At 34.7% G+C, this 26,415-nt stretch overlaps 1 protein-coding gene across 1 annotated transcript in view; it reads left to right on the forward strand.

Moving 5' to 3' along the window:
- The window catches only part of LOC141455542 (uncharacterized), a 287,527-nt gene that overhangs the window by 27,061 nt on the left and 234,051 nt on the right, over positions 1 to 26,415 (forward strand). The window contains exon 4 of the mRNA XM_074130658.1: positions 25,457 to 25,640. Within this exon, the coding sequence (XP_073986759.1) occupies positions 25,457 to 25,640 (184 nt within the window). The remainder of the gene's footprint in view (positions 1 to 25,456; positions 25,641 to 26,415) is intronic.

Genomic DNA, 26,415 nt, shown 5'->3' on the forward strand with positions numbered 1-26,415 from the left:
TGTTGTAAATCAGAGGGTTGTAATGATTGTAAAGATTTGAGTGGAGTTTTGTGTATCGAGATTTCAGAGACGAGAGGAATATTTAGATCAGAGTGTATTGTATGATTGGAGACGTAGAAGGGAGCGTTAACTATTGTTCTTAGAATTTTTGATTGTAAGGTTTGAAGTCGGTTGATGTTCGATTTTTTGGCATTTCCGTAGAGTTGTATTCCGTACGTCCATGTTGGGGCAAGTAGAGCAAGTAGAGTTTTTAAGAAGAATTTTATGCGTTAGATTTTTTTTTAAAGCTACTTTTTTAGTGTCAGTTACCTCAAATCATTCATTTACAACGGAAACTCTAATATTAGGATATATTTAAAATGTTGATAAGATTGCAACACTTTCACTTATTTGGAGTAAGAGAAATTAAACATCTATCGCAGTGGTGCTCAAACTTTAAGCTGTTTAAAAATTCACTTTTATTTATAACATAAACATTTACTGCTTTCTGTAGGGGACTTGATTGCCTAACTAGAAAGGTGGGTTAGTTTAATGTTCGGCTTCTTTTAATCACGGGTTCACATCACGGAAGCAATTTCAAGACATCGCCCCAACTCAATTCAAACCCCTCGAAATAATAGTCAATATAGTGAAATCACACTTTGTTTTTATTACCTCTTCGAGAAGTGGTTGGAAAATACTCATAAAAGGAGTTAGCTGGTACTCTACTTGCCACTAGACCATACAGAGCATCCTAGCCCTCCTATATATATATATACTTTACAGATAGATATCACTTCCTCAAGTTCTTTTCTCCTCCTCCACCTCACAATACTTACTCATCCTCATTTCACTTTGTGGCCTCTTCACCAAATACCCAGAAAATTTTACCCATTTTTCTTTATATTTACTGTAAAATCTAATTCTGGGAATAGTCTACACTTTTACCTTGATCGTATTACTTCTGATGCACAAAATTATCAATTATAAAGGAAAAAATTTCGTACCGGCCAATTACATTAGGCAAATTGTAGATAGAGATCAAATAATTACATGTCGTAAAAGTTACCCAGCATAGCCGATACATAACCCCACCCTAGGAACACAGGCAGAAAGAAATCAACCAGTGCTAACACCCTCGGAAATTTTTAATGGTAGAAAATGTCTAGGATAGGAGATTACTTGGCAACATGGTGGATTTTGTGGATGGTTTAATGAGGAAAGAGTTGGAGCTGTTAAATTTGGATATCAGGATAGATTTCTGTAGAAATTGAGGAGTCTTGAATGGCTAGATTCGATTTCAAAGATGATATTTAGGTCTTTGTAAAGGATGAGATTAGTAACATAATAGGGAGCATTTACTATACGGCGAAGGACTTTTGATTGAGAAGATTGGATGCAGGAGATATTGGATGGTTTGGTTTAGCCCGCACAGCTCTGATCAGTAAGTCCAGATGGGTTTAAGTAAGTCTTGTAGAGGTTAGTTTGTTGGTTTATGTTTGGCTTAGATTAGATTTAGGACCTTAATCTAATCCAAGCACACCATAAGGAGAAAACAGCAGAAAAGATATTATTGCTCCTAAAAAAAATCGCATGAATTTTTAGCAGATAAAAGTATCGTTTACCAATAAAACGTTTGATACAATATGAAGAGATTCTGTACAAGCTAATTTATCGTTTTCCGGCATATTTAGCTAAAATCATTCATTCATTTCTGATGGAATGCAGTTTCTAAGTAACTATTGATGATGCCAAATCCGTTTTAAGACCAGTTACTTTTGGGATTTCTCAGGTCAGATGCTTGATTCTGCACTACACAATCTTTAATGAAGAATTAACTAAATTTAATAAGCTAAATGGGTCATTGTACAGAATATTAAGTTATTTCATCGTTGGATAGTTAAAATTAATGATAATAAAACTGAGGCAATATTTTTTATGAAATGAAAGCCAGTAGTTGTTCCTAGAAACGTAAAAGTTATTAGATAGATAATTGAGTGAAATCTAACAGTAACTTTTGTCGGGATTTCTTTAGAAAGGCGTTGTAAAATATCCTGAATCTGGCCTGAAGCAGAAACTGAAGCATTACGATAAACTATTTTTAACTTTGTAAGCTTAGTGCAACTAACTCTCATACCAGAATGTTATTAAAGTCAATCAAGAAAAGCGCTATGTGATTTTATATTGTATATGTATATTAAAGAATTTGTAGTCAAAGTGAAGTGGCACTGAACGTGCCTACAGAAAGGGCACCTCTCCACTGATTGCTGCAAACGCACTTATAGTGCTATAGAAAGTAACGACATCACCTTTTAGCGATTGCTGATAACTACGGTTAGCACTAACCTGCCTGCAATCTTGTTAGTGTTTTTAGTTTTCTTTCTTCTCATTAACCAAGGCCATCCTGCCATCTATAAGAATTTGAAATTTCAGATCAGTTTGATGTATTTGACGTGTTAATCTCAACGACCATTCCTTCATTAATACAAAACATAGATTATTTTTTATTAAATATATTTTTTGCGAAACTTCACTTTATATATTTTAATATTGTTACTTTGTTCAACAAACACTTTAGGTATTCTAGCAAAATAAGTTTTAAAATGTAATATACAGCAGATCTTGATTTAACAATAATCAACAAGGTTCTTAATTCTAGAAGTCAAATTAGCTTTCTTCTTTCATCTTTGTACGAATCTTTTTCATGGTAAAAAAACAAATCTTGCTTGGTAGTTGACCTACTGCTAGGACCTGTTACATCTCTTTCCAAAATTAGATTGTATAGAATATATTTCCGAATTTTAGATCATCCAGAGTAGTTCTTCGTTTCTCTTTCGTGTGTGAGGAGGCTCCTAGGAAGATAATATTCAAGCATCATAGAAGATTAGTCAGTTTCTCCATTAAAGATTGCATCTCCTGCACTCGAACGTGGAATCTGTCTTGCAAGCCAAGCGCGTTCTATATTAATATTATTAATTTGTATTTCACAGCCATACTTTGAGAAGAAATCATTTCACTCTTTTCCAGGCGCCACGGTAGCCGAGCGGTTTAGAGGCGAGACCTGTAAAGCTAATATGTATTGTGATACTGGGTTCGATTCCCGGTCTTAGGCCTTGGATTTTATTTAATGGTTAATAAAAGAAATTAACAGTAAAGCATGTTTGCTAGTCGCCTCCGACCTCGACTCCTAATTGGTAGTTGGAGGTAAAGCCGGAAAAAAGTAGGCACTCTTTTACAAGAGAATCTTGAAGAAAATTCGGACGTTTTTCCCTGACATACGAGGGTCGTTTGAAAAGTCCGTGCAAAGTCAGAGAGATAGCACCACTGGCGCGTATCGAGGTTATGTTTAGTTAGTAGCATCTCTTGGAAGAACACACACCAAGTTTCAGCCAGATCGGTCTATTTCTTTGTGTTTGACATTCGTTTGAATCGAGGAAGTCGAGTGATTTTCAAAAAATAGACGAAAAAGGATTTCGTGTGTTGATTAAACACTACTTTATGAAAGGCAAAACGTCTCAGGAGACTAAAGAGAAGCTTGATAAACATTATGGTGACTCTGCACCTTCGATTAGAACAGTTTATAAGTGGTTTCAAAATTTTCGGAGTGGCCATATGGGCGCAAGTGACGCTGAACGTTCTGGACGCCCTGTTGAGGTTACTACTCCAGAAATCATTGATAAAATCCATGATATGGTGATGGATGACAGAAGAGTGAAGGTGCGTGAGATTGCTAGTGCTGTGGGCATCTCGAATGAACGGGTACATAATATTTCGCATCAACATTTGGACATGACAAAGCTATCCGCAAGATGGGTGCCGCGATTGCTTACGCTTGACCAAAAACGAAATCGTGTGAAGTGTTGCAAGGACGGTTTGCAGCTGTCCACACGATTGGCCCACAAAAAAGTCCTTTTCCATCACGACAACGCACCAGCTCACACCTCGGCAGTTGTGGTCGCAAAATTAATGGAAATAGGGTTCCAACTCGTTTCACATCCCCCCTATTCTCCAGACTTGGCTCCCTCGGACTACTATTTGTTCCCCAATATGAAGAAATGGCTGGCGGGAAAAAGATTTTATTCAAACGAGGAGGTGATTGCAGAAACGAATGGCTATTTTTCAGACTTGGACAAATCCTATTATTCGAAAGGGATCAACAAACTAGAGCAGCGTTGGACGAAGTGTATAAGCCTAAAAGGAGACTATGTTGAAAAATAAAAAAGGTTTACCCCCCAAAAATTAAGTAGTTTTTATTTTTGCACGGACTTTTCAAACGACCCTCGTAATTTTACAAGTCCGAGAAATTTTGGAACATTCGTGCAATCGTGGTTAACAGCGAACGCTGGAATTGTGCAATTTCTCCGAAATCTTTCAAAATAATATACTTTCTAGCAAAGAACCAATGATGTCTCCTAATTTTAGGTACTTTAGCAATTAAAAAAAAAAAACTCTACAAATAAACAAATTGATGTAGAAATTCTGTAATTTTGTGCCCAATAACTAAATCAAATTTAGTAAGTTGAAATCTTTGTAAGTCATGTTATAAGTATTGTACCAGCGGCTCGCTCGGCTTGGTACAATGTGCAGCGGTTTTAGGTGGTAAAATGTTCCGTTATAAATTTCTCTCATCCATTATTTCATTGATTTATTGAAGTGATTCATCTCAGTACACCTTCAACCCCTATCTGTCTCCGCCATGCTCCTACATCTCGTGCATCTGCTTTTCATTCCTAATAAATTATCCCTAGATAAATTCCTTATGAATGGCGCCTTCCAACAAACATTAACCAAGGCCATCCTGCCATCTATAAGAATTTGAAATTTCAGATCAGTTTGATGTATTTGACGTGTTAATTCAAAAAAGTTATTGGTAACCTTAGGAAATATCAAATATAAAGAAACCAAAATGTTGTAACTTAATTTCTGCTTTAATAGATTCACTTTGTTTATTTTCCTGACTATGAGGTTATTATTAATTTCTCGCTGTCACTTTCACTGGCATTGTTGAGGCTTCTCTTATTTCTTCATTGTTTTCGCCTTGGTAGATGCTATTTACAGTAAGTGCTGAGAGCAAATCAAGTGTAGAAATAAGTTTGACGAACGTTTCAAAGCATCTAAATACTTGTAAAAACAAATGCATGGCAACTACTAACAAAGAATTCATTGAAGTAGAATAGAGCTCGTTTCTGTTCGTTTAACGTATTGAAGTCAATGGGTACCCCTCGTTCTATTGTCAACATTTCAGCATGCACATTCCTCAGCTCATCAATTTTCCTCACCTCAAACCTTTTTATCATCTAAACAAACTATACTGTTTGGCTAACTTCATCTTTAGTACAACACTCTAGTTACTTTTGATTTATTTAGCTACAAACTTGCACTTTCCTTTAAAGACAATGTTAGTTTCACAATTTATTTCTATATCTAATTCCAAATATTTATTTTACATCTCCCTCTATATTTACTTATTATACACTTTTTAAATTTGGACAATAATCGAGGTTGCCAAACACCATATAAAAAGGCCACGTATTATTCTGTGTTTTTTTCCCTAGTGCTGAAGCGATAGCTTGTTTGAGATTGTTCTACAATGATGTTATGACTGCTGAAGCACAACTGGTGGACTGATGCAGACCAGCTCCCGTAAAAAAAAAGTGTTTGATTCGCTTAAGCAACAGTTTTTTAAGAAATTTTTCTAGTGTCGGCAGTAAGCAGTTATGTTGTAGGATGAGGAAAGGTATTCAGGTGTATAATTATTTACACCACTGAATAGTTCCAAGATACCGATAATTCTTGTAAATAGTACGAAGAACAGAGATAGGTATGTAGATGAGATAGGTATTAGATTTTTTGGGGGAGATGATGGAGTATTTCGGCTGTGGAAACTTTTAAGAAGGGGAATCATGTTGGAGTATTTAACGTCTGAAGGCGCAAAGACTTGGTGGTAGTGAGAGAGGCGGAGCAATGTCGAATTCTGTTTGTACTTCTTGCCATGTCTTACCAAAGAATACATAGTATGCCATTTGTCTGATTGCTTCTGTTTATTTAATAGTAAAATATAAAATAACTTGTTCTAATTTTGCAAATACGGTTACCAAAAAATCATTTACACCAAATGAAGTCTACTAAATAGCAAATAAAAATTAAATTAATAAAAACCTGGTGTGAAATATATTTTAAGATAGAAACACAGGCTAGTTATCTATTTTTCCCTGTCTCCTGACAGAATTGACTCAAAAATCCCATCGAACACAAAGAAAAACTTTTGTCTGAGCTCGTTGAAAGAATGGCACTTTAAAAGCAAATATTTGAAAGTGTTAGATTTACCCAAATTACGCATCATACAGTTAGTTACTTGCTGGACAGAACTTACGCTTCTTGCTCTCAACTTAAAGAGTTAGGTGCCAAATAATTTGAAAATTTACATTGAAATTAGTGCTAATCTTTCCTTCCCCTTAAATCTGGTTTTTAACTACATCTTATCAAAAATAATTTTTATCTGAATTTTGTTATAAGTTCCAATTGTTTAAAGGATAAGTATGATTTTTTCCACGTTGGCAGGAACAGACCCTAAATTATTCCCTAGTAAGTTACATCAAAGTATATTAAAATCCCTTGGGATTACCTTTAGATTCTCTTAAGCAACGCCATAGGTACAACGTTTCTTCTACTCAGTTTTCTCAATTTTGTTGACTTTTCTTCACGTTAAAGGTCTGAGAATAAATTTACTGAGTACTGACGTGTTAGAGTAAAAGTTACACAGAGTAAAGGTCTCCTTTTTTGGAAAATTGAATTACAAGAACTAGGACAACAAAGGTAAGCTTGTTGTTTCTTTTTTTTTCTTCTTCTTCGCATTTATTCTTTATTTCCTTACAAATTTTTTTCAGGACCGTATTTTATTTTGTCACAAGTAATGTCAACACAGTGAAGGAAAAACTGTTTACGTATACTTTCCTCAAGTTCTGAAAGTTTTCCTGTTTCTTTCGCCTCGTAGCGTTGTAAAATTGAGGGCAGGATTAGGTCTGGATGCACACGAACGAGGTTCTTAACTGTGCATCAATGTGCATGTAACGTGGAAACTGCAGCGGCTCTGTTATGGTTTAACACACTGCAATTTACTGGCCTTCGAAAAGACATCAATAAAGTAGGGAATGGCGCATTCTTGTGATGAACCTAACTACTAGTTGGTAGTCTAGCAAACTAGTCTGCACGCACAAATTATGCAGCAGCTTGCTTCTTCTGCATTTTTTTATTATTTGTTATATGTGATGTAACGTGGGATTTAGAGTTTTCAAGAGATGACATCTTTATCAGCATTTTTGCCCCGTTATTATTGTCCAGACATATCATCCAGTTGGGAAAAATATTGAATGTTCACTGTCTAGAATATTCTAAACTAATAAGAGTGAGTAGTTAATGACGCCACTCGCCATTGCATCTCAGACTGACTGGCCATGCGTTTCTGAATCGACCTCGTTTGGAATTAGCCTGATACTTGCCAACTTGATAAGGATGAAATTTAGCAAAACATTTTGTGTTCATAGGACATCTTATTTATCGGTAAGTTATTTTTTCAAATTAATTCAGTTAATTGGATGATTAAAGTTAATGAGGTCTTACGGTTCGTAGTTTCGCATTTTGATTCATCATTTTATGCAAATTTCCTTGAGTTACAGTTTTAGTGCGTATAGTTTGAGAAGAGAATGAGGCACCGAATAATTTGAGAAGGTAATAAAGTACCTTAATTAAGTTGAATGACCAATTTAATGTAATAATTGGATGAAGAAATGCTTCCAAAACCTTAAATAAAAACGAATAAGAATACTGAGTTCAGCCAGGTGGAAAATCAGGTAAAAAAGTTGAAGTATTATAGTAATGCTACAATGTATAAGACAAAACTGGTACTACCATTACTACTTTTAGCATATTAAGTCTTGTATGATAAATATAAATAAGATTTGGGGATTACTCTTGGTATTAGTGAGCTAGGCGTGCTGCAACTGTACGGTCCTGTACTATTTTCTACTGTTTATTAACCTATCAAAAAATAAGATTTATACTTTCTACCAACCTTCTAGAGAGAATTTTCATGAAAATGAAAATTTAAGTGTTGGTACGATTCATTTAAAATCGTCTATTGAAATCTAAAATAAAGTCCAATGAAACAAATGTTTTGGAAAATTGAGAAGGAAATAAGAGAAAACGTAAGATGTGAGAGCTGTTTCAATGTGACAGTGATTGGGCAGTTTACTCTGGTGGAGTCGGAACAGCTTCCTCAATGGTCCCATAAAGTGTAATTTACCAAACAGGATTACATCGGCTGTACCACAGCCACAGTCTTTCCAAACGGCTAGATAAACTTAACACTAGTGAATCCAATCAAATAATTTCCACGTTCTCTTTCTCTTGCTAAGTTTGTGTATAGTACATATGTTAATGTCCGGTAGGGCGCTCCACGATCCCGACCATGAACGCGAGTGCAGGTTATAAGACTGTAAAGGTACTTAGAACCTAGTTAGAGACGCTTAGTGACTTGGTTGTTTTACTTAGTGTAATTTTTATTTAGTTGGTTGAAACAACTAGTAATTTATTTATTCTATACAGGTTTGTTTTATTTATATTATATTTTCAGGAATTATTTGTAACACTATTATAATAATTTTCAATAATTCTTTACAGAATAAATAAATCTGTGTTTACCAACTTACACATATTTCATTTTATTTTAATGTTCTTAACTATACAAAAATGTATTAGTGAATGTGATATATCAGTATAAGTGCAGGAAGGGAACTTCTGGTGGAGAACTACTGGGGCTATCTAGGGTACTTCCTCCAGGGGTGAGCCAGGTTGGGATGACAAACCCCAAAAACCTTACCACTTCTCCCCCAAGAGAGGGTGTCAAGCATGTTATCCTCATCCATCACCCTACGTTTACGAACACTTTCTTGGAATGTCTTTTAACTTTCATGCCTGAGTTAACTAGGAAGAGTCGCCAGGAGCCTCGAAGGCTCTGCTTTATAAACAGTCACTTGGCATCAATCCTTAGACGTGATTCCCTGATTTGGGCTAGAGAATTGCTGGGAAAAAGGGTAGAGCAGCAATATCTTACGTTCTAGTGCCGTAAAAGAGTTTGAAGTATTATTTTCTGCTGAAAAGTGTTATAAACCTTTAAGAAAAACTAACATTTTTCAATTCTATTAACATTCTGAAGCAAAATTTTCATGTTAATTTAAATGTAATCTATCTTAACTTTGTGATCGTCTGCAGTTCGGAGTATCACAGCTGTTAGCATGCAGTTAATGACCAGGCCTGCAACCGTAAGAACAGTAGATTCCAGAACCAAGGGCAAGAAAACTTCTATCTCACATGGTACAAATTCCTCTTAAGAGGGTTTTCAGGGTGAGAACACTACAGGTAGATAAAGAACAGATTTTTTGCCCCTTAATTCCCACTTATCCTCTTACATAAATCTTGATTACCCACTTTTATTGAATTAATCCGCGCATAATTTGTTATTTGGCAATTCAGGAGCCATCACAATTGTGCACGATAGAGCTGAAATGCTGTGTAGAATCCCAAATCTCACATTTATAAAAGTTTTTAACATGAATCTCTTGCTTTCAAATGAGATTTTCGAGCTAGCCATAGTCTTTTAAGTTCCAATCGCCCTGTGTATAGATTCAATGTGAGTTGCTAAATATTGGAAAGTCAAAGATTATTATATCTAACAATAAAATGAAAAATTAAATCAAGGTATCCAAATTTCATCTTCTTGAATTGTTGTCATCCAAAAACTATTAGTTAAATCATTTCTCTTCACTTCTTATTTACTTAACAAAGTGATGGTGTAAAGTCACAGAATTAGGGTATTTAAAGCTTGAAAAGGTGGCCGGGAAAGGTTTATAGAGTTAAAAGCAGTTAGGCTCGGATCAGTAGAAGCTGCCGAAGGCATCAGAGTATAATAAAGGCGCCAGACACTCTATCGCATAGAAGCAGTGCATCTTCCTTTCACTCACTGGGAATCCATTCTTACACTTTCTTACCCCTAATCGTATCTCAATTTAGCCAATACTTTTATAAATAGTTTACGTTTAGTTTACTCTAGTTCGTTATTGTAGTTTTACGCTCGTCCCTAAGTTAGTATACATGCTAGCCGTTAAACTTTTAGTCAGTAGATTTATGGTTTATTATATTTAGACCTATAATCTTCCTAATTAATCACAATTTTCCTAAAAATAATTTGGCTAAAAATAATTTGCTACTTGAATCTCCTTTTTTCATGGTTTTACTCATCAACATTTACCTCACCTGCAACCAACAGCGCAGGAAATTACCATTAAAAGTTAGTTAAAAGAGTACAGTTTGCCTTGTGAGTAATTGCCTTTGTATTCTAATGTTGTTAGTCGTGTGGTAGATGTCCAATCAAGGGTCTTAAGCAGTAAATCATTGCATCTAAGTTGGCTGCTATGTAGCCTTCCACAGTTTGTTCCTATCATTGATATATTCAGTTATTAAAAGAGAAGCATCAGCTACGGATTTAGAGAAGTGTGAAAGACCAACTCGGGCAATTGATACCATTGTGCGTTATTTAATGCGATGAGTTAAAACTTATCCTGCAAATAGTAATATAGAATTTTCTACTTTCTGAATATTTGTCTTATGAAAGTTACATTCTGCTATCAATTAATATCAATATCAAATAAAGGGAGGGTCAAGTGACAAGTTTAATCGGCCTGCTAATTAATTAATAAATTTGATACTACGATAATCCCTTAGAGCTTAACTGTAAGACCTAATTAGAAAGTAAATCTTTTTAAACGTTAATTTACGCATGCTGTAATTAGAGATAATGGATTAGTGTCTGAAGATTCAGATAAACATTAAACAAGTGATCTTAATTAAGTCTGTATCTTCTACTTGAAAAAACTGATTAAAAAAAATGGAAGTAATTATGATTATTATACCCTAGATTTCTATTTTCATAAGAGTGGTTTTACAAATGGTTCAAATTTTCCTATGGTATGTATCGGAACTTTTTATGTACATATATTTTTAAAAAAAACCAAGGTTTTGTAATTTTAGCACTTTGAGAAATAAGGGGAAGTTTTGTTTATCTTAAGAAGGCGCCAAGGATGATGTCAATTGGATGATGACGTTTCATAACAGTTATTTTAGTTCAAAATATGTTAGTTTATCGAAACTAAGGTTGACTATTCAAGTTTTTCACTTTGCTACCTCAGGACCCTCCCAAGCTTGTTGTTTGAGACTTCAATTTACACTTTCTTATTCTCCTAGCCCCTAGTTTTTGGCTTCAAGTTATTCTTATTTTAGTTTTAGGGATATAAATAGTTACTTCAGACCAAACAAAGGAATAAGCATCTAAATCAAGTGTTTCTTGTATAACTACTTGTTATAATTAATGCTTGTAACTATTAACTAATGTTTTGTTTTAATCGACTTTGAATTAAAAAATTAACTTTTCTGACGTTTCATAGGAGGAAGTATTTGCTCATGCAAATTTCCTCACGTTACAAATCAAAGTAAACAAAAATTTGAGGTTCTCTGAGAACAGTCAACTTTTTTTTTTTCAATTAGGTCTCCAAATACTGTTGTGAATGGGTTTTTTGAATTACCCTGCAACTCAAAACATGAAATTACAATATGATCTTATTCTTAGTGGTTTTTTCACTAATAAAATTAAAGATATTCTTATTTTATGGGTTGAAAGGTTTTTGAGGTTGAAGATGTAAAAAGTTATTTAGTAGCAGTGGTTAAGACTGATGGCAGGAGAAGCAGAGAGAAATGCCTCTACAGTGTCAAAGCGAATGTGATCGGTTTGAGTCAGCCAGTAAAAAAGGAAATGGTCTGTAAGTAAAAAAAAAACCTATCGTTGGGAAACAGTAAATACTTCCACACATCATTTACTAAGCATTTTGTCTCTTAACCTTTTAGAGTATGTTTTATCGATTTTACACTGTGTATGGGTATTATCTTATACGCTGAATGGTAACAGTTCTACCGTTGAATCTATTGCTACAATAATTTGCTCAATACAATTTGGTATAATATTGTATTAAATTGTAGACAGCATTAAACAGTTCTCGGTCCTTTTATATGTTGCGAATGTGCTTATGTTTCGCTTTCTCTATTTAGTTTTGTATTTAATAATTCTGAGAAATTGTTTTGTAAACTGCTCATGGAAATTTCCTTTACTTTCCTCTAAATATTATGTACACGGTGAAAGCAATGTTATTTACAATCTGCGGGTTTATTATTACAAGGTTTACTCGCAAGTACAAACAGTGAATGTTTACACGCAGTGTGTGATCTACCTTTAAAGTAAGCCCAGCTATATAATGTATTTGTGATAAAAGGTGATCCATTATATAGGGATTTAAATTTCGATTTGGGGAAGCGACACTATTTGCAGAGCGATCTCTCTCTCTCCGAGGTGCGTTGGATTATAAAGGCTCGGGCTTCAACATTAATTTTAGGTAAACCTCCTTATTTGCAAAGTGGTGATGAAAATAATTATTGCCAATTATGTAATGAAGCAGTGCTGGATGGGACTTACCACTTCATTGCGGTCTGTGTTAGACTTGTGGAGATGAGGATGAAATATTTTAATAAGCCGCAGCTTTCCGGAGAGAGGATGATCGCTTTGCTGAATGGTGAAGCTTGGAAGTTGTTTCAGAAATATTGCAAAGATGCCTACAACAGTATATCCCCAAAATGATTTAATGATTTTACCTAGTTTATTGAACAATTGTTACGTATGTTTATTGTTATAATTATTATTATTTTTATTTTTTCATATTATTTTATTTTCATTTATGTTAATGGAAACTGTTGTTTGAGTTTGTTTTTATTTTCCTTGTCTTAATGTTCAGAGATTTTTTAGTTTTGTTCCAGAAGTAATTATTTTCTTTAGTTTTATTTCCTTAATGATTCAATGTATTTAACGACTCCACCGACGGTTATACCATGGTGCTGTCTTTATATTTGATATTTTGTTGTCTACTCTTTTTTTTTCATAATGTATGTACTTAAAGTAAATAATAAAGACTAAAAAATAAAAATATTATTATTATTATTTATCCTTTTAATGAGATTTACACCTGTACCTAAAGGGTACAATAAGTAAAAGCGATAAGTATAAATAAAGAGCGTGGCAGACGTGAATGACAAGTCATCCAGTGATGGCCGCCATTAGTCACCCAGTTGGTCACGGGGCCAACGACGCCTCAGCCGTCTTCGTGGATTGGAGGGTAGCGTAGTTGAAGACAAGTTTGCAGCTAAAGGGTTGGGATGAAGTGAGAGTTTTTGATGAAAATTTTTTATTTCGGATTTTGGCAAGTTCGGAGATGAGTGGAATTTGGAGATCTGTATGAATTGTATGGTTACTAACATAGAATGGAGCGTCTACTATGCGGCGGAGTATTTTGGATTGGAGTGTTTGCAGTCTATTGATGTTGGATTTTTTAGCTGCTCCGTAAAGTTCGAGTCTGTAAGCCCATATTGGTGTGAGAAGAGCTGTATAGAGTCGTCCTTTGTTATGTAGTGAGAGTTTTGAGCGTTTGACAAGTAGTCTGGCTAGAAGTTTGTATCGTTTGTTTAGTTCGTATGGGGGTTCCAGGTAAATCTCTTGTCTAGGTACATTCCAAGGTTCCGCACATGGTCGGCTGGTGGGATAGGTGTATGATGTAAGAAGACAGGGTGGTGGAGTTTGTCGTTTGAGTGTGAAGACTATGTATTTAGACTTAGTTGGGTTAATTTTTATACGCCAGTTTTCTAACCAAGATTCTATTGAGTGAAAGTGGGACTGTAGTGAGCGTACTGCCGAGGATAGGGTCAGAGTGTGTGGAGAGAATGGCAGTGTCGTCAGCGAAGGTGTAAATAGAGGTATTAGGGTTAGAAGGTAAGTCGGCAGTGTAGATTGTGCAAAGTAGAGGAGCTAAGACACTTCCCTGTGGCACACCAGCAAGGACAAGATAGATGGAAGAGTGAGTAGTGCCTTGAAGAACTTGAAGGTGATTTCTAAAACCTAAATAACTCTGGCTCCTTTATTCATTCTGGAAAGTAAAATATTATCAGTTATTTTATTTTTTACTCCTGTTTAACTGAAAATGTTATTTGTTCGTTTGACCTAATGGGAAACAGCGATTAATAAACACATGTTAATAAGTTAAGTCCCCATGACAAAGAGACTCCTGAGAGAGAATCGGATTATGAGATCGCTAAAAATCTTATGCTTTAATATTGTGCCATCTTGCGCCTTTAACATGGCGCCAAATCCTTGAGCACCTTTCTGTTTCTTACCCTTTCTCCTTCTGGGTCCTTGGAATTTTGATCGCAAATTGATAATCGAGTCTGCCAAATCGATAGGATCTAATTTTTATTGAACGTTTCATACATAGTACATAGACAGAGACCATTTTCGGATTGTTCATTGTATATCGGATTATTACTTTCAATTCGATTATAGTTTGATCGCAATCCTTCTCTTGTATAGTTGGAGAAAGGAAGAAATGATTAATTTATTCCTTGTTGATATTTGTAACACAAGATATTAATGAAAAAAAGAAAAATCGCTCTGTTATTTGTAATAATTCTTAAGTTGGAACCCACAGATATAAGTGCGCTGAAGTGAGAGAAACTAGGCTTAGAATGTAAATTTATCTCTCCACCAGCAAACACTTTTGTTTCAATTTACTGTCGAGGGTTACCAACATGAATCATGGAGCCGACAACATTCCCCAACTTCGTGGCCACATTTCATTTCCCCCATCACTCTGTACAAATACTGCTGATCCCAAATACGAGAACAAAATTTTATCATAAGCACCATATTTTTATTTATTTATATATTTATTCTAGCAATTAATTTATTATTATACTACTAAACAATAAAACTTTAGATGTACGCCTGTTTTTACTCTTTTGTGTGTTTAAACATTGTAATCGCGATGATTTTTGATTTCGTGTTGGTGTAAAGGAAATTCACGTTTTGAGGTCATGAGTTTTCCCCGATTTTAGGGCAATCTAGGTGTGGATTGTGGGAAGCTTTTCTATACAGTAAAATTTCATTGAATTGGTCGGTATTCCGCTTATATAATAAACAAAGGGGGAAAAGTCTCTAGTCTATTTTTATTTAACACGTTCGCGGACGGCTACTGCATATGCAGTACTTTCGCTTTGTTCTAGTGGGTCACCACTGCATTTGCAGTGATTATTGTATATAATTGCAATTACAGTAGCTGACTTTGCAAAATTGAGCAATATGAAAAGTACTGCAGTTATTTTTTTTTTTTTTCTTTATTTATATATTTTTGGTGCTATATAGTAAGATGTATCAAAAACCTCTTGTCCAATTTCATCTAACAAACCTGGAAATTGCATTTACGGAGGGTGCTCATATCAGTACTCTAGCTAAATTCAGGCCGACCGCGAACGTGTTAATAGTAATACACCAATAACACTTATTATATTTTTTCGTGGTCGTCACTTTTTTTTCCCACAAATCACTATTTTTATTCCCACTATTAGTGGGTTGTTGCACTATTTTTATTTTTCTCATTTACATCTGTCTCGTTACGTACTCAGCACTCCACTGATTCTATACAAGAATATGTTTAACACTCTACATATTCAATCATATGTAAATCTTATTATACGAGGGTGGTTTGAAAAGTCCGTGCAAAGTCAGAGAGATAGCACCACTGGCGCGTATCGAGGTTATGTTTAGTTAGTAGCATCTCTTGGAAGAACACACACCAAGTTTCAGCCAGATCGGTCTATTTCTTTGTGTTTGGCATTCGTTTGAATCCAGGAAGTCGAGTGATTTTCAAAAAATTGACGAAAAAGAATTTCATGTGTTGATTAAACACTACTTTATGAAAGGCAAAACGCCTAAGGAGACTAAAGAGAAGCTTGATAAACATTATGGTGACTCTGCACCTTCGATTAGAACAGTTTATAAGTGGTTTCAAAATTTTCGGAGTGGCCATATGGGCACAAGTGACGCTGAACGTTCTGGACGCCCTGTTGAGGTTACTACTCCAGAAATCATTGATAAAATCCATGATATGGTGATGGATGACAGAAGAGTGAAGGTGCGTGAGATTGCTAGTGCTGTGGGCATCTCGAATGAACGGGTACATAATATTTTGCATCAACATTTGGACATGACAAAGCTATCCGCAAGATGGGTGCCGCGATTGCTCACGCTAGACCAAAAACGAAATCGTGTGAAGTGTTACAAGGACTGTTTGCAGCTGTTCCAGAAGAATCCGCAGGACTTTAAGCGTCGTTTCGTCACTGTGGATGAAACATGGATACATCACTACACTCCTGAGACCAAAGAACAATCTAAACAATGGGTTACCAAGGGGGAATCTGCGCCAAAAAAGGCGCAGACCGTTCCTTCGGCCGGAAAGATTATGGCGACTGTCTTTTGGGATTCGCAAGGAATAATCCTCATCGACTATCTGGAAAAGGGTAAAACTATTACAGGTGCATATTATTCATCGTTATTGGACCGTTTGAAAACCGAGCTGCAAGAAAAACGCCCACGATTGGCCTACAAAAAAGTCCTTTTCCATCACGACAACGCACCAGCTCACACCTTCCTCAGCAGTTGTGGTCGCAAAATTAATGGAAATAGGGTTCCAACTCGTTTCACTTCCCCCCTATTCTCCAGACTTGGCTCCCTCGGACTACTATTTGTTCCCCAATATGAAGAAATGGCTGGCGGGAAAAAGATTTTATTCAAACAAGGAGGTGATTGCAGAAACGAATGGCTATTTTTCAGACTTGGACAAATCCTATTATTCGGAAGGGATCAACAAACTAGAGCAGCGTTGGACGAAGTGTATAAGCCTAAAAGGAGACTATGTTGAAAAATAAAAAAGGTTTACCCTAAAAAATTAAGTAGTTTTTATTTTTGCACGAACTTTTCAAACGACCCTCGTATTTTATTATGATTATTATTAAGTGACTCTTGCGGGTGGGGCCCCTACACTACTCTTGCGGGTAGGGCCCCTACAAATCTATCAATTATACAAGGAATAAATACTTCTAAATGAAAATAACTATAGTCTTTTGGTTTTTTTCTCTATTATTTTCAAACGCAAAATATGTTAGTCTTCCCTGGGCAGGAACTTTAGTCTTATTCAAGTTCCAGATGTACGCGTATCTTAGATTCGCTGTCATCTTCTCCAGCACGGTGCACTTTTTCTTTCATTAGGCCATTTCCTAACTCTTGTAGGGGCAATTTTTTCTTTCTTCCTACGTACTTTCGTCAGACCACCTCTTTGTTTCCTGCTTCTTTTTCTGTTTATATCATCAGATGACCATTATCTCTCCTCATAAAGCGCACTTTTCATCATATAAGTGAATATTAAATAAATTGTTACATTGTGAGTTTAAAAATTTTTTGTTTTCTTTAGCTGGATGCGAGCCAGCTTCTTTCAAGAATCTTCTTCATTCTACTCGGCACTACTCCTCATTACTTGACCTTGATCTTCTTGAACTGCCTCTGCCCCTCTGTTTATTACGGGAGCCTTTCAGTTCCTAACATTAAATAGGTCCTCGCTTACACCATTTGTCCACCGCAATTTGGTGCATCTAATTGTTCTTACCCTCTATACTCTTTCCTTGTTTATCATTCTTGGCTTATTTACATTTATATTTACCTGTACTATTATCTGGCTGGAAGTTCAAATTTCAGGTTAACTTTAATGCAGCCAGTACATCTGTAAAGAAACTCCGCCTTCTTTTTTTAAAAAAATAAAATAATATAACAAAAGAAAACTCTTACTTGTATATCCAAGCTAACTCACACTACGTGATCTATGATTCTTTGATTAATATATACGTGTTTGTTCATAAATATAACAGCCTGAGTTATTTATAAGAGTAAATGAGCGTTCTTGGATATCCTGTTTCTCACACGCAACTCCTCGGCATGACGATTGTTATATTATGTTAAAACTTAACAACATTCTCATTTCAGGAGCTGCTCTTATTGTTTATGTTTTTGTTAATTAAGAATTTAGGTTAGGTAGTTCAATTTGCGCTTTGTGAATTTTAATGTTTTGCTCAGATTATTATGTATTTACTCTAAAATATTTCATTTAATTTGCGATATTTGTACAATTTACAACAGTTTAATTATATAAACTAACCAAAAGCAAACAAAAATCATGTATTAAGAACTGACTCATCTTTCTCATATTATAACTTACTATCTCCTATGCAACTTCCTTTGTTTTCAACATATATCTCAAAAATGAATTTTACTTGAATAAAATTTGTCCTGAATTTTTTATTTGCTTTCAGTTTGAGATAAACTTTTCTAAATAAAAAGAAGTTTCAAACAAACAGCGTACTTTTAGTAAATATTCATCACTCCAAGTCCAAAGATAAAAAGTTAAAACTGTCCGGCAGGACAGTTGTATAAGGGTTGATCGTCAAAAACTGCACGAAAAAGCGTAACGTTCAGGAATACCCAAATTTTCTTTAAATTATAGAGCAATTCCTCATTTACAAGTACAGTTTTTTTGCAGTTGCTTAGATTTTATGCATTTTGAGAAAAAAGTTTTGCCAAAAATGAGCAAAAACGACGTTTTCAAAAATTGTTCTAGTTTTTCCTTTTTATAAATAACGTGGCGCCAAACGCGCAGGCCGATTTTCATGCTTGAGGTGTCATTCGATTGAAAATTTCATGTAGATGTGCCTTTTGAGGGTTTCGATGTTCTACATTCTGTGGGAGAGGGGTTAGCCCCATGTATGTATAAATAAATAATAATAAGGCAGTGTTAGAGTATTATACGATACGTAGTTTTTGGTGATTGATTCATTAATCCAATGGGGAGAAAGAATATTGCCAATTTCAGTCATAATTTATTTTATTTTTTGCCAAGCTTTCCACGTAGGGATGACCTAGTCCATAGGTATTTAACATTGAAGATTGTCCTAGTCACTACGTCGAATGACTAGCAAAAAATTAAAAAAATTATCACTGGAATTGGTCATATTGTTTAAAGTAAAGTAAGTGTCAAAATCTTTTTGTTAACTAGATTATCGTTTGTTTCTAAACTGAACATGAAGATTGATCCCACACCAGAACTGAGTACACGCCTGTATAGCACAGAATTGCATCTGTTGATTGGCAGATCCAAATTTAATTAAGATTATATTAAGAATTTAAGGTGGAAGTGCTGAATAGAGTTGTTTTTTTTTAATTCCCTTAATTTTGTCAAGTTCCTTCTATTACTGTCCAAAATTAAATTAAAATTAAACGCAAAACTTGTCTGTTGAAAGAGGAATCTGAGGTATCTAAAAAAAGGGTTAAAAATAAACTTTAAACACATCAATGAATACAAAATAAATTAATCTTTTTTTGCTTAAATTTCACAGTTTAACATTTAAAAAGAAAATAATAATAAGTTGGCAGTTGTGTGTCTTTGTTGGAGATTGGAAGATTGAATTTTATGCTGGGAATGGAAAACGTAGAAGCTGTTTTCATTGTGGTAATGGTTCCATTTGTACTCAGTAGCGCGTAAGAGAAAAGAAATGATAATACAATGAGGTAAATGGAGAGCACGAAGGAAGGAGGGTATACAGGTTGTGGAGGACGAGGTAGAGTCCTTTTCCAGATTTAGGGCTATCCTTAATTTGCGGTATAGAACTCCATTTGAAAATGTTATCAGGAAAACCACAGGAATTAGGAACATATTTCTTTAGCACTGCCTGGAAGGGTAAGGACCCCTATCTTGTACCTAACACCAACAGAGTTTAGCCTGCCACATTTTTATGTTTCTTTCTTCTTTTTTTTTCATTTCCAACTTTTAAATTAATTTAGTAAACTGTAATTTTGATTTATTTTACCTGTAAACAGTATTATTTTTTAAACTAACCAATTGCCGGATCTTATAGAACATTTTTTAAAGATATTATTGATTCTCAGAGAGATTCATTTCCTTTTTAGAGAAGTGATTATTTTTTTAATTCTTATAGAAACTCTTTCTTAAAGGGTAATTAGGTATCCTACAACTATTATCTGTCTCACATACTGAGTCACTCGAGCTGGGATAGCACATGTTAAACCCGTTTAAGCTTCACTCATTGCTTTCCCTAATAAATAGGAGGAAAACCCCTACATTACAGGAATTACCTTCCACACATACCTTCCTATTTCATCGACCAAGTCGAATAGAGGGAAGTGCGTATATTGTTTGTGTCATCCCTTATTTTTTTTTTTTAAATAATTTAAGGCGCGTCAACATCTGAGGTTATTGGCGCCCGTCGCTTTATTTCAATGCACTGCCGGCCTCCGGACAGTTCTCTGATTACAGACAACACCTGTCCATCACCGAACAGTGAGCTGTAAGATGCTCCTCGAAAGAGATAATCTAAGGGTCAAACTGCTGGAATCGAACCCTAAACCTCTGCGTGGGATTACAATACGCTAACCGCATAGCTAATCTCTTCCCTCTTATTTTTAAAGTATCTTGTTTTACTTAGAAATTATTCAAAAACACTTTATTTTTCTGTTTGTCATTTATATAAACATATTTTTTTTTTTTCTTCTAGATGTAGTTACTTAGACACGAAGAAGACTACTTATATGCTAACCAGTTTGGTGTGAAGTACTAATATCAAAACATTTTTCCCTACGATGGACTAAACTTTAATGGAATTGAAATACTTTTATCAAATTTTGGTCTACTCCAAGCTAACTAGTAATAGTTACATTCATGCTAGTAAATACATTCAAATAATACATCCGCACTAATAAATACATTCTCTCCAATTTATAAATTTCTACAAAACTTGTGCACTAGCGGAAAGCGCTCGAACTCCTTTCCTCTTTACGATGAAACAATAACAGTAAAAAGGCGCTAATGGCCAAGCAGTCGATGCGCCGGAGAAAAAAATTAAAAATAACAGTAATTCTTTAAGCTCTACTTTGTTCGATTGATTTTAAGCTTAATTTGATTTTTCTTAGAACAGAATAAATTTAGTGTTTTAGTAGATTCAATTTGGGTTGAAAATTACAATAGATCCTTAGCTGTTTTAGATATTCTCTCGTTCTATAAGTTTTTCTGTCCAGTTTGTTTGAGAAGGTATCTTCTATTGTAATTATATTATGGATACAACATCGAGTATTATTCGAAGGATTTATTTGTTATCATTAATTTTATTAAAATGTAGATGAAAGTTAAAGAATACATTAGTATTCGTTATTCGAATCTTTCTGCTAATGCCCGCGCTTGATCCTAGGGAAAGGGTTTAACCATTTCTATGCACACCTTGTCTTTTTATTTTTATTCAGTTACAAGAAAGTCCTGTGACTTTTTTAATGATCAATTATAGAAGCGATGAAACGGCGATTCCAACGATTGTACAGACGAAATCATTATTTTTAGAAAATTTAGTAGACATTACAAGTTAGCTGGGGGAGTAAGTTAACATATCGGATATTGTTGGTGGTTACTTTGTGGTAAGTTTTAAGAGAATCAAAAGTTATATGTGGTATAGTGAAGGTTGCCGTTTGGCCATTATTAGTAGTGGCTGTAATGTAGCAGGGTGTGCCAGCCATGTTGTACACCACATACTCCTCTTATTAGTATCGTAGAGATGAAGATCGCGGTAACACTATTCATAACTTTACGGTGATGATGATCATCATGTAGGTGGTCTTGGGCCAACTAACTAGTGTGTATTAGTGGTCCAGCCAGGGATGCAGGTGTTAGTGAAGCGGCAATTAGCGGCTTCACTACACTTCATGCTGTATAATATTATCAACCTCCCTACTTCTATCTCTTCTCGCTCCGTCTTTTAGTTTGCCGTATTTAGCATAAGACTAGGCTGTAGTCTGGGCCTCTTTATATATATATATATATATATATATATATATATATATATATATATAACTTAGCTGCTTCAGGCATGTGTCACGTTAAATAAATCCACACATCTCTTTCTCTGCTCAATTTACTTGTGAAGAACGAGGATCTCCTACACTTTAATTATGTCCTGAGGAAGGTGTGCCATTCATTACTAGCTAGGACCCTCATAAACATGGTAGAACAGAACTCATTAACATTTTCATTTGCACTCCTCTTCAACTATATTACTTCCACCGCTATCACAACGTACGGCCCTGTCTTCTTCCTTCACTTATTGCTTCTCTCAAACTAATTTCCTGGTGCTTCCTTGTTTTCTAAGATATACCTTGTATAATTTAGCTATTGCTATTATAAATTATTTACTTATAACAATATATTATTAGTAAATTTTTAAAATTTGATTTCCCTGTTAAGTGTAGAACTTCTCTTGCTCTCGTTTTTCCCGTTCATACCGCAATCAATGGTGAATCGCGGTATTTTTTGGCAGCACCATTTTGTAGCTGTTTCTATTCTTCTACGCTGCAAAATTTATGTTAGCACTCACGAAAAGTTACGCAATTATTTGCAAATCTATTCAAACTTTAATAATAATCCACTTCAGTGAATGAACACGAACTTCGAGAGGTTGAAAAAAATTCATTTGTTTCAATTTCATGAAATATCACGCCCATTTTAAGGCCCTAATGCTCACCTCCCCTCCAAAATAAACAACATGGAAAAAATTACCTTCATGTGTTTTACAACTAAATAACTGGCTTTATATTCAAGTACACAATTTACCACTCTACCGATATTTGAAGCCTAAAAGTTGAAGAATACAAGGTACTCTACAGCCCTTGCACAACTCTCCATTGCAGTTATGATTACTAGTTTCTAGCCTTAAATGTCCGAGGGTCAGCTTTTGGCTATCTAGCCTAACTAGATACTAGATACTAGGCGGCAACAAGTTTGAACCACATAGACATTTTGAACTGTCCCTTTTTAAATCGTCTTCTCAATTCTCAATATTAGCATTTCCTTGCTGTATTAGTGTACATTTTGTATTTACTTATTAGATTGTGATTCTAATTCTTGATAATTCAAACATTACAGTCTGATGGGAAATTACAATCTAAAAATTAGTTATTTAATTACTGCTTTGTTGTGGCTTTAATTTAAATCAATAATTTAATCGCTTTTCTACATTCATTAAAAAATAAATTAAAACTAAAGAGGCAGTCGTAATCTCTCTATGAGGATGCTGGATGTGAATCCTATACCTACCTTTTAAAAAAAATCCTGCAAGGAATTCATAAATGGATTTTATAAATTAAAATTTTACAAGGAGTGAGTTACTTCATGATGCAACCATAATAAAAGAAATTATTTTACTCGTCGACATTCTTCTTTCTGGAGTACATACATATATTTTGTAAACAGATTCCACCTGTGTAGATGATTGTTATTAAAAATAATAACGAATGTTAAAGTTTAAAATACGCAGGAAAAAAAAATTGTTTTTGTACATTTTTTGTATTGTAAAAGATAAAATAATAAAAGAATGGAAGGGAGGTGATTAGCTATGCGGTTAGCGTATTGGTTTCCCACGCGGAGGTCCCGGGTTCGAATCCAGCTGCTGACACTTAGATTTTCTCTTCCTAGCGGCTTCTTACAGCTCACTGTCCTAGTGATGGACAGTGTTGTCTGTAATGAGAGAACATTGTTTGGAGGTCGGCAGTACACTAAAAAAAAGCTCCGTGTGCCAATAACCTCAGATGTTGACGTGCCTTAAATCATTAAAAATAATAACAAAATAAAAGAGACGCTTGTTTTATCAAATAATTTTCTTTAAAGTTTCTGCTAAAGTCCGTAATTAAGAAAAAAATCTCAAATTTGATTAATCCTATCTGCTCAGTTTTCCTACCCCGTCTATTTTAAGTAGACAGAAATTGGAGCAAAATTCTTTGAATTCCATTTCTGAGTTATTCTAATTAACAAATTCTGTAATAAAATTTTTGTTTCGTCTTCGCTGAAATTTTTAAAAGAATTGAAGATTAACTAAAACTCAACAAAGTGCTCTTGCTGCGGTACTATAGATGTAGGTTACTTGACATTTGTTCTCTTTTTTTAGTTTTAGACTATCTTTCTGGACTAGAAAACTAGCCAGCTCATTATTATTTTTTATTAAGCTATTAAAGATTAGAAAGCATTCTAATTATGTGGCCTAAGCATAAATATAAAATAATCCTGGATCTTCAGGAAACATTTTTACTTATAGCTCACAGTATTTTGTCCCGGAATTTTGTTTATTAAATCTTGATTGATCTCGCAAATTGCGTGCTGATTACTGAAGAACAAAATCAGCTTTATCAGAGCTTCAAAAGCGTTTCGAGACTGAACCAGAGACTTTTCTTGACACAATAGTGACGGGAGATGAAACTTTGGTGCACCATCATATCCTAGAAAATCAATGAAGTGGCGTCATATTCGTTTTCCTTCAGTAATAATAATAAGAAAAAAATTATTATGATAATTTTCCTGGTATTGAAAGAATTTTTATACGAGTATTTCAACCTCATTAGGTTAATTTTATTTAGTACTAGTTTACTTTAGGATATGCAGGAATATTAGTTCAAAGTACTGCACATCCAACTATTAGTAGAGTAAATATAGTAGAGTAAATATCCTCGGATTAAGTATAGTGTAAAGCCAAGCAAACAGTAAACGTAGAAGTTATAAAGACCTAGTATTACTTTTGGTTTTGCCTAAAATTTAAATTATTAATTCAGAGATAGATATTTATAATAAAAGTTAGTTGATTTAAGGGATGACAATCATATTCCACACTCCCCTCGTCGGCAACGTCGATGAAATAAGAGGAGATGTGTGGGAGACACTCTTACAGACTCAGGCTCCACCCTACCTTGTTAAACAAGGTGTAGTTATTGGGTTTGCACGTGTCATTCCTGTTCGTGTAGTATATGGAAAGAGGAAGAACCTTGATAGTGGGCGCTAATGACCGTTGAAGCGACGCGCCGGAAAAATAAAATAATAATTAGCAAAAAATAATTTTAGCGACAGATTTCTTGGAGAGAAATGGGGTCCTACTCTAATGTATACGAGTATTACTTATTATACTTACTTACTCGGTGCCTCATCTACCGTCAGGTGTACTTTATTATAATAGTGTTATAAGTGTGTATTTACATATATTTGTATATACTCGTATTAGTGTGTTTAATGAATTTATGTGGATGTATTTATCTGTAATCTTGTTTCCAACGATTGTAGCTCTTATGTTATGTCTGTTTCTGACCGGTTTCATCCTTTTCCAGAAGTTGAATCATAAGTTTCCCGTAGAGCTTGTCTACTATTTTGTTTCTTTCAAACCCCAAGTTTGGACATAAAATCAAAATTAGTCCACCAATGCATACCTCAACCACATTTGTAACACAATCTGTTTATTTTATTCTGTAAACCAATTTATTATAATGTTAATTTATGTAAAAATTGTTTCTAAAAATACATTTATTGTTAAAATTAAAGATTAAGAAAGTTGTTTTTTTTTTTTTTGTTTGCAGCCTGTAGGTATTTACATAAAGAAATATGAATGGTCCGGCAGCCAAGAGGCTGGTGACTGCAGTCTCTGGGTGAGGGCGGCCACGTTAGAGTTCGACGACGGTGAATGGGAGTGCCAGGTGACTGCTTCCGACTTCACCACTCAAGACGCGTTAACTTCAACGCCCGTCCGGCTTGTAGTCAGAGGTGAGTGCTTAGCATTCATTTGCAGAACTTGTTGCCTTCCCTATATGTTTTGTTTAGAGTATAGAGGCTATAGTCCAGAAAAGTAAACCCTAATTATTTAGTTTAGGTTAATGTAATATAAGGAAGTTCAAGTTAGAATGCAATTTGTCAGTTTTTTGAGATGGCTGGAAACATATTTGATTATTAATTTTACAAGTAATACAACTGGCAGTACAACTTAAGAATCAAAGATGGAAGAAACCACCCAGTGCCAACTCGATCTCAAAGATAAATAATAATTTGTAACTCACATAGTTTTATTCCAACAATTCACCAAGCCCCATGATGGCGCAGATAAGCTGTTGTGGAATTTCTTGAGCAAAGTGAAACATTGAAAGTAATTTATGCTTTATACGGTTAGATACGTTAAAGGTTTCATTGCCGATTGTGCGTGTGATCTTTGATAGCAGGGTTTGGATTCTTAGGAGGCTGTAACGCTTGGCTGAACCACATAGTTTCACTCTATAGATCCATATTGATGCAAGTAAAGTGTGGTAAAAAATGGTTTGCTCTCTAGCGATAGACATGATCTGTTGTCGTCTAATAGTCTTAGAGCTGTCTTATGGTTGCTTAAGTCAAATTAGAGAAGCTATTAAAATAATTAAACTTTAAACATTGAAAGAAGATTATACCATTTAAAATTGTTCTCTCCCAAATTTTGATTAATTAGTAATCAACAATCGCCTACTCGTACATTTTGCTCCCCTCATACAATGTTGCACTGTACATTAATTTC

This window comes from Rhodnius prolixus, unplaced genomic scaffold, assembly GCF_049639745.1.
Source record: "Rhodnius prolixus isolate KJV_2025 unplaced genomic scaffold, Rpr scaffold_4, whole genome shotgun sequence".
Lineage (NCBI taxonomy): Eukaryota > Metazoa > Arthropoda > Insecta > Hemiptera > Reduviidae > Rhodnius > Rhodnius prolixus.